Here is a 12,437-nt window from a genome sequence, read left to right on the forward strand (position 1 = left end):
TTTAGCGACTAATTAGAGATAATTTAGCGACTATTTAGAGATATTTTAGTGACTATTTAGAGATATTTCTTTGTTGTTTTAATTTGCATTTTTCTGATTTCTAATGTTGTTTTCATCTGTTAAAATGTATCCATTAATATTGGATACAGATGTGCATTGTACTACATTGTTATATCTTTCCCTCTTTGAATTATGGTTGTTTTTAATCTTTTATTATTGAGTTATAAGGACTATTTATATATACTGGATAAAAGTTTGCTGTTTGAAATAGTCATTGTAAATATTTTCTCTCATTTCATAGCTTACCTTTCCTCTTTTTTTTTTTTTGAGACGGAGTTTCGCTCTTGTTACCCAGACTGGGGTGCAATGGCGCAATCTCGGCTCACCGCAACCTCCGCCTCCTGGGTTCAGGCAATTCTCCTGCCTCAGCCTCCTGAGTAGCTGGGATTACAGGCACGCGCCACCGTGCCCAGCTAATTTTTTGTATTAGTAGAGACGGGGTTTCACCATGTTGACCAGATGGTCTCGATCTCTTGACTTGGTGATCCACCCGCCTCGGCCTCCCAAAGTGCTGGGATTACAGGCTTGAGCCACCGCGCCTGGCCCAGAACCTCACTTTTGCAAGAAGAAGGAGAAATCACAGGACATCACAGACATTCACCCTGTCAGCTACAGCGGGCGGCGAAGAGGGTCAAAGTCTCAAAGCGGCCGAGGCTGGTGGATCACGAGGTCAACAGATCGAGATCATCCTGGTCAACATAGTGAAACCCCGTCTCTACTAAAAATACTAAAAATTAGCTGGGCATGGTGGCGCGTGCCTGTAATCCCAGCTACTCAGGAGGCTGAGGCAGGAAAATAGCCTGAACCCAGGAGGCGGAGGTTGCAGTGAGCCAAGATTGCGCCTTTGTACTCCAGCCTGGGTAACAAGAGCTAAACTCTGTCAAAAAAAAAAAAAAAGCCTCAAAGCAAGGGGCGGACAAGCCAAGCTTGTAACAGCAAAAGTGAGATGCAGAGACCACAAAAGATGAAGCCCACGCCCAGAAGCCCCGAGCTGGAAAGGCCATGCCAAGGGACCAAGACATATTACCTTTCAGGAATCTGGTTTCCGCTCTTCTTCTTGGCCAAGGACTGTCCAGGAAAGCCACGTCCCCGGCCCCAGCCACTGCGAGGATGGTGCCATTGGCTCATATGGATTCTGAAAGCCGCCTACCCAATGCCAAGCCGGCCAAAAGCGCCAGTCTGCCGCCCTCAGTGCCAGGATAAGACCCGACACCGAAAGAGACTCGGAAGCCAGCCACGCAGAGCTCCGGCGTCTCGCTATTAGGCATGTCGGTTGTGAGGGCGTAACCGCGCAGGCTTACTGAGAGGCTTGATTTGTACACAAGACTTTGGTGGCTACAGCGCCCTCTTTAGCCAGAGGCCGGTAGCACAGGTCAATGAGGGTGTGTATGTACTCTTCAGAATTCAACGTGGCACAGGGAAGTCTCTCTGTCCCTGCCCCGTACCTCCTCTGAGCACCTTTCCCTGTCCTTGTGTGTTCTAGATATTTACAAGTACTTATACTCACATTTTTCATATTGTGTATAAATATTTACTTTCCTTTATCAGTACTTAATTTGCTTAATGTCATATAATGTATTGTACGGGTATACCACATTTTATTTATCCATTCATCAACTGATGGACATTTGTATTATTTTTCCTTTTTTACTATTATGAGTAATACACTGTGAATGTTCCCATATTTCTAGTTCTTTTGTGTGAATGTTCCCATATTTCTAGTTCTTTTGTGTATATACCCTAGAGGTGGAGACTGCAATGAACAGAGATCATGCCACTGCATTCTAGCCCTGGTGACAATGGCACCCTGTCTCAAAAAAAAAAAAAAAAAAAAAAAAAAAAAAGGCAGCCGTCAATTGAGTAGTCATTGCATTGGATCAGTATATCCATTAGTGGAGTATTGCCATCTTAACAGCATTGTCTTCTAATTCATGAGAATGTGGTGTTTTCATTTGTTTAGATCTTTTAACATTTCTTTCAACAGTGTTCTGTCGATTTCAGTGTATACCCCTTGAATCTTCTCCCTGAAAGAGATTACATTTTCCAGATGGTGATAGTTATCATTTCATTGGATTAGATACACGATTAAATGGCACTGAGACTTTTTATTATACTTACCTATTTTATATGGCCAATTCTAATCTAGGTTTAAAGTACTCTTCAGCAATGTTAATATGAAAAATAAATGGCCAACATTAATACACTGAATAATACACTGTGAATGTTCCCATATGTCTAGTTCTTTTGTGAACTATTTTTTTATTTTCTCTATTTTTTTAATATATCCTCCTTTTTTTATTTTCTCAAAGTGTTATTTTGCTATGGGTTTTGCAAAGGATGCTATATTTTTATACAAAAGGAGCAACTAAACATATTCTACAATTTATTTCGAACACTGATTTTCCCAGTCAATTTATGCATACTTACATTCTATTTTTTAGTGGCCATAGGGAATGTATTGGATTATGAGTAACATAATTAAAAGTACCATAATGTATTCAGCCAGTTCGATGTTACTGAATCTTTTGTTGTTTTCAGGTTCTTTTGAAATCTTGTTACAGACAATGCTACAATGTGAACATCCTTATACACATACACAACTATAACTAAATTCCTAGAAGGAGAATGTCTAGAAGAAAAAAGCATACAAACATAAGATTTTGAAAGATACTACCTAATTAGCCTTCACAAATAATGTACAAACACCTGTTCCCATCACAGCCAAACTTTTTATTGGGTTCTATCACATACCAGGTATCATGTTAGAAGTGGACAGAATATAGTTAGGTTTTAGCAAGTGCCAAATATAACTGAGCGTGAAGCTCAAATCCAAGGTTTCCACACAGTCTCAAGCATAAAGATCTGTACCTGTTAGAAAAGCACTGAATTCTGCTACAAGTGGAACAGCAAAGGAACGGCATGCACTACAGCAGCTCTGAAAACAGAATAGAATACTAAATTTCAGATTAAACTGTAAGTAATTGGGATTGCAGATTTTTAAATGTAACTTTTACTTCTTATTTTCTATTTTATGGAAGTATCTTACATATATTTTTAGTAATCTTTGCAACCATTTTAGAGTTGGGTGAACCGAGGATCAGAATGGTCAGTTATTGAAAAAATGAATATTAATAGAGCGAGGCCACTAGATTTATTAACACTTTTGAGACAGTACTATTCCAACCAGTTTTAAATACATAAACATTTACAATTCTGAAAATTTCCACATCGTTAAAAATGTGTCAATATACATAAATTGTTAACTGGTGAAAGAAAAAGACATGTTAGCTGAACAAAGCGAACTTACAATTCAGAATATTCAAATACTTGTTGTTGTTGTTGTTGTTGTTGACACGGAGTCTCGCTTTGTCACCCAGGCTGGAGTGCAGTAGCACGATCTCAGCTCACTGCAACCTCTGCCTCCTGGGTTCAAATGATTCTCTTGCCTCAGTCTCTCGAGTAGCTGGGACTATAGGCCTGTGCCACCACGCCTGGCTAATTTTTGTACTTTTAGTAGAGATGGGGTTTCACCAAGTTGGCCAGGCTGCTCTTGAACTCCTGACCTCAAGTGATCTGCCTGCCTTGGCCTCCCAAAATTCTGGGGTTACGGGTATGAGCCACCGCACCCAGTCCACATTCAAATTTGACATTAAATTATAAAATATTCTGGCCGAGCCCAGTGACCCCAGCCTGCAATCCCAGCACTTTGGGAGGCCGAGACGGGCTCATCACTTGAGGTCAGGAGTTTGAGACCAGCCTAGCCAACATGGTGAAAACCTGTCTCTACTAAAAGTACAAAAATTAGCCCCAAAATTAGCCAGATGCGGTGGCTCACATCTGTAGTCCAGGCTACTTGGGAGACTGAGGCAGGAGAATGGCTTGAACACAGGAGGTGGAGCTTGCAGTGAGCCAAGATCACACCACTGCCCTCCAGCCTGGGTGACAGAGGGAGACTCCATCTCAAGAAAAAAAAAAAAAAAAAAAAAAAAAAAGATCAATTCAGGTATCTCTAAAAACTTACCACCAAGGAAAATGGTCCTATCCACAGATTTCCTTCCCCAGACCAGCTTATTCCACACCAAAATCACCAGCAACTCAGCCCTAACTCATTTATCACAGTTCTAAGGAAGTTAGTGAGAAAAGCACTAACTAGGAAAACAAAAACCAAGGCAATCCAAGTCAACTTGAGCTGACTGCAGACATCTCTTTGTTTGAGCACACAGTGCAACTCACAACAGTGCCTTTTTCACAGACCGCTCTTTGATTTCCTCCAAAAAATCTATCAGGCCAAGATAGTTCATGATGTCTCAGAAGAAACAACCATTGTGAGAAAAACAAGCAGTGTGTCTTGCAACGTTGTGTTCCTTAAAAATGTGACAAGGAAAAAACACGTACAGAAACCAGGGCATTTAAAAGCAATCTACAGGTCGGGCATGGTGGCTCACACCTATAATCCCAGCACTTTGGGAGGCTGAGGTGGGCAGATCACCTGAGGTCAGGAGCCAACATGGTGAAACCTCATCTCTACTAAAAATACCAAAATTAGTTGGGCATAGTGGCAGGCACCTGTAATCTCAGCTACTCAAGAGGCTGAGGCAGGAGAATCACCTAAACCCAGGCGGTGCAGATTCCAGTGAGCTGAGATCGTGCCACTGCATGCCAGCCTGGGAGATAAGCATGAAACGCTGCCTCAAAAATAAATAAATAAAAATAATAAGATAAAAGCAATCTACATTCTATAGACATACAATGAATGATATAAATGAGGCAATATGACATGAAACAAAATGGAAAAATATGATTATTTTCTTCAGTGTACAAAAGTCATGCAAGTTTCTGGACTATCTAGCTACATAAAAAATACTGAATTGTCTGTTCTGTTAATACAAAATAAGTGTGTGTAATTGTTCCTCACAGAAATCAAAAAATCCATGGAAATCTCCTTGTTCCTGTACCCTCACTTTGCCTCCTTCCTATTCTCCACTAAATTCAACTCTTCATTTTGCCTGGCCCATGTACCCAAGCATGGCAGACAGGGAATTCTAAAGGCCCAAGATTCCATAGTGGCAGTTTGCAATGGAGAGGAGGCTGTAAGTAACTGCCACACTGGATCCTTTTATGTGAGAAGAAAGAAAGTACCCTGAATGCCTCTCACGTATAAAAGGGCAAGATGGCAAGATGTCTGTGTGACCCAAGGAGCCAGAGGTAGCAAACTATGGCCAAAAGAATTGTGGCCAAAGGCTAGAAAAAGGAAGGTCTGCAGTCAGCCTTGTCTTCTACCTCTCTGGTGTTTGCTTCTTATGAGCAGAGTCCGTTTTCCAAGCATCAGGACACTGAAAAGACCCCTGCTCTGGGAGTTGACAGAAAGTCACATCCATGAGTGTAAAAATGAAAGATCAAGGCTTGGCCCAGAAACAATGCCTAAAATCAAGCGGAAAAAAGAAGAGCAGAAGAGAGATCCAAGTCCAACCTGGCCCAGCCTGGGCCAGCCCAAGGAAGGTAGGATTCAAGGAGAAGAAGTTAAAAGAGAGGAGCTTGGGACCACATCATTTCCTACAAGGGGCGGTCAATGAAGTTAGCTCTTCAGTCAAGGTACAAAAGAGAGCTTTTTAATCTCTTCCTTTGGCCCTTAAAAGCAGCAGTAAATTCATTAATCAGATTCACTGTAATGCTTTTAGAACAACTGTAATTGCTCAGCTTAGATGTCCCTTTCCTTTCTCCACGGGGATACTGTGCATGTACTATACAATTTTAAATGTATAGTATTATATACTATGAAATATGGCATATAAAATATAAGAGTTAGTCAATGATGTTAGTGAACATGTATAAGAAACACTGAGATGATCTTGCAGGATTTCACCTCCCTGGAACTCAGCCACTTAGTACTGTTTCAATTTTCCCACCACCTCTGCCAGCCAATCCCATCTTCTCGTGGACCTGGCCTCCCTATTGGCTATCGCACACTTTTAAACTGCCTGCTTTATGACATCATTCTCTCCCCAAGCCAATCCCATCTTCTCAGGGATATGGCCTCCCTATTGGCTATCGCACACTTCTAAACTGCCTGCTTCATGACATCATTCTCTCCTCAAGCCTATCAGCAACTGGTAGAATCTTGGGGTAGCCTATAAATTTGTCACAGTTGGCCAGTGACCAGTGTGACCGGTGGCCTTCATACTGGACACACGCATGCCTTGGCTTCAGCCACCCAGACATCCACTAGGATCGTCTCTTCATCCCCTGTATCTACAGTTGATGTTTCTTCTTCTCTGACCATGTCAGGTAAAGAGAGAAACTTTCTTGACAGTTTTTCATTCAACTTCTTTCCCCCTAACTTTAGATTTCGTTACCCCTAGAGTCCCAAACAGCTTGGAATAACAGGGAAAGTATTCAAGTAGAAATCTAGAGACCTCATTTCAGTTTTGGCTTTGACATTTACTAGCTGTGTGACTTTAGAGGACTCTTTGATTCTCTCACAAAATCTGTTTCCTCATCTGTTACATTAGGATAATAGGTTGGTTATTCCCTCTTGCCCCTTTCTTTTCAAATGCTGAGTCTTAAAGGGCACACGTATAGAAAATGAAATAAGACACTTTTGAGGGTGTTTGTTTCAACAGAAACCCAGAGAAAACCTAAGTGGCATAGAAAACTAGCAACATATTCTGTGGTGGTTCATGTGTAACAGTCTCCCTCCACTAATATTTCAACTTCACTATTTTAAATTTAGTGATGTTTTAAATATTCAGCCAGGCACGGTGGCTCACACCTGTAATCTCAGTGCTTTGGGAGGACATCTCCTTCACTAATATTTCAACGTTTCTGTTTTATATTTAGTGATGTATAGTGATGTTTTTAATATTCAGCTGGGCATGGTAGCTCCCACCTGTAATCTCAGTGCTTTGGGAGGCCGAGATGGGAGAATCGCTTCAGCCTAGGAATTTGAGACCAGTCTGGACAACATTGCAAGACTCCATCTCTACAAATTTTTTTAAAAAATCGGCCAGGTGTGGGGGCATGCCAGGTACTCAGGAGGCTGAGGTGGGAGGATCAGTTGAGTGTTTGAGCCCAGGTGGTTGAGGCTGCAGTGAGCCATGTTCACACCACTGGACTTCAGCCTGTGTGACAAGGCGAGACCCTGTCTCAAACAAACAAATAAACAAAGGTAATAGTCACGCTCTGGAGATTCCTCTCTGAACTAGATGGAAAGAGAAAATGAAGAGTACTGGGTTATAAGGAGGCAGATATTCTAGGGTAGGAATTTGGGATTTTAAATGAAAGCAGAAGGACCCAGTCCCCTACACTTACCCTTGGGATATGCTCTGGAGAATGACACAATGATTTCAAGAGAAAATAATGTATTTTAAATTTTAGAAGAAAAGCAGAAAGACAACAGAGTGAAATCTATTCAGAATAGGGCAAAATGAAGTTGGTTTTAGCAAACGCTTGCATCAATAAACTACGAAGGAAACGGGCTAGAATAGAGTATCTCTAGAAAAAGCAGCTTATCAGAAGTCACATTCAGTTGTTTTTTTCTGTTGCCCTTTTGAACATAAATGACACTTGACAGTTTTTAATATAAACATTTTAGAAATGTGTTTTAGAAATGATGCTTCCAGGCTGAGCGCGGTGGCTCACCTCATAATCCCAGTACTTTGGGAGGCCAAGGCAGGCAGATCACTTGATGTCAAGAGTTCGAGACCAGTCTGGCAAACATGGTGAAGTCCTGTCTCTACTAAAAATACAGAAACTCAGCCATGTGCAGTGGTGTGTGCCTATAATCCCAGCTCCTCGGGAGGCTGAGGCATGAGAATTGCTTGAGCCCAGGAGGCAGAGGTTGCAGTGAGCTGAGGTCAAGCCACTGCACTCCAGCCTGGGTGACAGAGTAAGACTCTGTCAAAAAAGAAACAAACAAGCACACACACACAAAACCATTTCTTCTCAAACTATTAGGTAGTATTTTGATTTAGGATAAAAAGCCAGGCGTGAAGAGGGCAAAGAACGACGCTTCAGACTTACCAGTGGCCTGGCTTAAAGGTAAATGCTGGGAAATGTCACACGACCTGTAGAAGCAAAATGTGACAGTAAGGATTATAAAACTGACAGCTGTACTATATTCTGGTAGGCCCAAATTGCCATATTAAAAGTTCTATTTCTCCTGGTTTCTGGCTTGTGCTCAGAGAAAAGAGTCCCAGCAAGGAAGTCATGGTAATGATATTAACATAATGGTAAAACATAAACAGGTCAATCTGACCTCTCTCAGCCTCAGTTACTCATCAAATAAGGTCCCTTTCTAAGGACCTCCCACTTCTAAAATGCTCCAATTCTAGGAAATTGTTAGGAGTCAATACTCACCCAGATTCTAGGGAAAGATAGGGAAGGGAGAAGGTTGCTTCTAGCCTAGGAAATAATGTACGAACCCAGACCTCTTGGGTCTTCTGCACATCTGTGCCCATATTGGACACAAAGGAAGTTCATCAGAACAGGACCAAACTGCTTCAGCACTCATGGACATCATAAAGTGTTTGGCTTGTGGTATCTCAGTGAGTATCAGTATTAGAGGCTTCCTGATTGCAACAACCTTAAGATAATGCTGTTCTCCAAATAAGGTGACATTTCCTCAATCTCACCAGTTTGTTCATCTCTCTCTTCTTTCCTGCAGAACATTTTCAAAATATTTCTTTATTTGGAACAGCAAATCATCTGCAGCTCTCTCTTCCTGTGGTGAGCAGTGCGGTTTCCTTAACAGGAAGCATCTCCAACTTCTCCAGAGCCTCTGTTCCAGCTGTTGGCTCAGCATGGCTACTGCCATCAGCCTCTGGCACCTCTTTCCAGCCACTCACAGGCAGTGCCTACCTTTACCAACATTCTAGCACAGCTATGTGGTCTGGGGTTAGTGGCCAGACCCACCGTTCTACTTCAGCTGCCTCTTACCCAGGTGCTTTTGAGTGGGACATTACAGCAAGCACAGCAAAGAAGTCATCCTCACTCAGGGACTTCACTGTGACTGTCATTGACCAGAACACAGCTGTCTCTTCCATGCCTATGACAGCCCAGCATAAAACTTCAGATGCCAATATTATGGCCTCTCTGTATCCAACACTATCTGACAGCCTCGTTCAGGGGATAAAATCTCAAATTCCAAGTCAGCAGGGCCATAGCCTGTCACTTCCCTACCAGAAAGGAAGCCAGGTCTATTACTATAATCCAGGCACACTGGGGCCTCAACTGTCTGGAGAACTTGGCCCCTGGCTGCAATCCCATGGCTCTGTGTCATCTACAGGAAATAGGGCATCTGCCCATCAACCAGAAATGGTGATGGTGCTAAAGGAGGTTCAGCCCACAATTGTTCTACCAACAGTCTCCACTTCTGCGATGTATTACTCTGTGTCTGCTCAACCCATCACAGAAACCAGTTTTCAAGGTGAGTACAAACAACAAGAAAAGAGAAGGATAAATACAGCATTGAAAGGGAGGGTCAAATTTATAGCTGAGTGGTAAGTCCAAGGATAGGCAGAATTTAAGTCCTGAGACTTTAACCACTGTTCTTGGGCATTGCTCTCCATTTTCAGACTCTATCTAAGAACACCTTCTAAGCGGGAAAGTGGAACACTATAATGGCCATCTACGCCACATTTAAGAGAGTCACAAGAGATACCACACTTTTTAGTGCCCTGGCTGATCAGTTCCCCTGCACCAGACGCCGTAACATCCTTCCTTAATGTATTACTTTAGTCTCTTTGGAAGGCACTTCAGAAGTTTTATCTTGGCAGTGACCTTCTGATTTTCCTTAACTTACAATAGGATTTAAGACCTTCTGCTCAGAGATCCTCTCCAAAACAAACAGGCTCAGAATCTGTGCTTGCTTACATATTTCATGAGGAAGGGCTCCACTCTCTCCCCTAGTGCATGGTGTAAAGGGTTACCCTATATGAGAAAGTGAGGCTTTATAAAACATCTCCTATTTAACAATCACTTTCACTTTTTATTTGGCTTACAAAAACCCTATGAAATTCAAAGAAAGCCAAGAAACAATCATACCAAATGATAACCGGTAAGAGAAAAGTCATTGCCTATCCCCTAATGCAGGGTCTTGGCCACAGTCCTGAAGAAGAGCTAGTAGAAATCCCATGTTAGAAAGGTATCCGATTGCTGCATTGGTGTGTAGGGGGAGCATCTCACTCACCAAGGATTGACTTCTTCCTTCATTCCTTTGTAGTGATGGAAACTTCCCTGGGGATGAATACTTCCCTGGGATTGCAATCTCCAAGCCAGGCATTTTGCCTGGCACAAACTTCAGATTTCTCCAAGTCCTGCAGTAACGGAAATACCCAGTTATTACTTGAGAGTAATCCATCACCTCAGCTTGGGGACATTTCAACAATAGCTCCAGTCCAGAGTCCACCTAATCTCTTGACACTGTCTCCAGCTCCAAGCCAGGACAAAACTGAGAATCAGAATTTGGATGAGATTCAAAACCTGTCAATGCCTCTAGATGCCTATCAGTTCCCAAAAGAAAATCAAGATCCTCCACTGCTTCCTTTAGAAATCCCTGATATTCACCAGCTTCTGTCCTGCATTGATCCTCTCGGCCAAGAGGAGCAGCCTGGGTCCGAAAATACCAATCTGAGAAAGAACAGCTTGAGTCTTGAGGGCCAAGGGATACTTGAAAATGGGATGGAGTCTAGCAGTGATTTTGCGGACATCACTACATTGGCGGAGAATACTCACCTCCACTCGATCTTCAGTTCCTTACAAGATCTTGACCAACCCCAAAGTCCCTCCACAAAGAAAGTCAAAGATCCCAGTGCCATCAGGGTAAATCAGGTGCAGGAAAAGGCAAGTGTCATAAAGGGTCACTCTGATCAAGTCTGGAAGAACAAGCATAAAGCTGCTGAGCCCATCCAGGGTGCTCCCAAGGCCAAAATCCAGCCAAAGGACACAGAGAGCCTGTTAGAGGGAGAAGGGACTGCTTGCAGTGCTACCACCGGTGACAGCGGTTCTGTGAACAAAGGTAAGTATTCTAGCAACAAAACTCACAAAGCCGCATCCAACAGGAGCCGCACAACTAAGAGGCCTGGGCAGGAGAAGGCCAAAAGGAGCAGAGAGAACAGCTCCAGGAAACCTGAAGACAGTAAGCAGTCAGGGACCAAAGTCAAGGCAGAAGAGAAGCAAGCCATTCCCAATATGAAGCGGAAGAAAATTCAACCTGAGCTTAGCCAACAAATCATCAAAAAGCCACGAAACTCCCTAGCCACACGCATGTTAGAGTCTGTGCAAGTTTTCCACGCACTGGGGAAAAAGACCGACAAGAAGACTGGACTCTCCTCCTCCCAGACTCTGGGAAGCTCAAACAACACCCAGAACACTCGGCCATTCTCAGCTCTCAAACCATGGCGGGATACCCGACGTGAGATGAAAGGCCTGGAGAAAACTCAAGTCAAGGCCCAGAAACTCGATGACAGTGCTGAAAAAGAGTGTCCATCTCCATCCCAGTATGAGTTGCCACCACCTGGGAAGGTCAAGTTGGCACCTTTGCCCTTTCCAACCCTGGACAAACCTCAAGCTCAACCTGTTTCTCGACAGCCACACCCTCCGGCCTCACGTAGGCCTGCTGTGGCTTGCCCTGCTCGACCTGGTTCTACTAACTCAGCTCAGTCGACTGCAGTCAGTTCGTCCCAACCGGCTTCTACCAACACATCTTTGACAGGTCCTGCCAGACCAGCTCAGCCAATTTTGACCAATGCAACCCAAGCCAGTTCAGCCAACCCTAACCAGCCTCCTACTGCCTCTCAGTCTGCTGCTTTCAGGCCAGCACCCTACAAAACATCATCTTGCTCTTCTCTCCAGCGGGAGCCTGTTTCCACTGCTGTGACCAATCTCCAGTCACTGCCCAAGAGTGAAAATGAATTTCTAATCCAAGACTTCAGCTTACAACGCAGGCCATGGAGGAAACCCAACATTTCTGGGCCAGTAGTGTCAACGCCCATCACGAAAGAGCAGAGGCCAGAGCGTGAGGCCATGAAGAGGAAGGCTCAGCAAGAGCGTGAGAATGCTGCCAAATACACCTCTTTGGGGAAACTGCAGTTCTTCATCCAAAGGGAAAAAGATATGGCAATTTCTCAATATTATGGCTGCAGAATCTAAGAGCTGCTGAGACTGTTGGCTTTACTTTGGATACCAGCTGCTTTTCCAAATAAATAGATAGATACTAATTTATCCATTGCGATAAAAGATTTTTAAAACTTAATGAAGAAATCTAATAGAAGTAATGGATAAGTAATAAAGAGGCTTTTGAGTTTTGAGATGCTGTTGACTCAGGGTTTTCTTTTGGGGGTTGGATCAAAGGGTGCCTTAGAAGGAATTATGGTTGGGCG

The 12,437-nt window shown here is 43.2% G+C and overlaps 1 protein-coding gene across 1 annotated transcript; it reads left to right on the forward strand.

The window, feature by feature from the left end:
• Positions 1-5,629: 5,629 nt before the first annotated feature.
• Positions 5,630-12,207, forward strand: LOC135272567 (uncharacterized protein C2orf78-like). The gene is made up of 4 exons (XM_064370988.1): positions 5,630-5,652; positions 6,206-6,345; positions 8,723-9,484; positions 10,280-12,207. The coding sequence occupies exons 1-4, from the start codon at positions 5,630-5,632 to the stop codon at positions 12,205-12,207; spliced, it is 2,853 nt and encodes a 950-aa protein (XP_064227058.1).
• Positions 12,208-12,437: the final 230 nt, after the last annotated feature.

The sequence above is a fragment of the Aotus nancymaae genome, unplaced genomic scaffold (genome assembly GCF_030222135.1).
Source record: "Aotus nancymaae isolate 86718 unplaced genomic scaffold, 86718_ANA_hifiasm-v0.15.2.pri h1tg000115l, whole genome shotgun sequence".
Lineage (NCBI taxonomy): Eukaryota > Metazoa > Chordata > Mammalia > Primates > Aotidae > Aotus > Aotus nancymaae.

Excerpts from the sequence above, each read along its gene's own strand:
- LOC135272567 (XM_064370988.1), top strand. The coding sequence starts at position 5,630 with ATGAAGTTAGCTCTTCAGTCAAG. Across the intron at positions 6,346-8,722 it reads TTCTTCTCTGACCATGTCAG|AACATTTTCAAAATATTTCT; the intron begins GTAAAGAGAGAA and ends TCTTTCCTGCAG. Across the intron at positions 9,485-10,279 it reads CACAGAAACCAGTTTTCAAG|TGATGGAAACTTCCCTGGGG; the intron begins GTGAGTACAAAC and ends ATTCCTTTGTAG.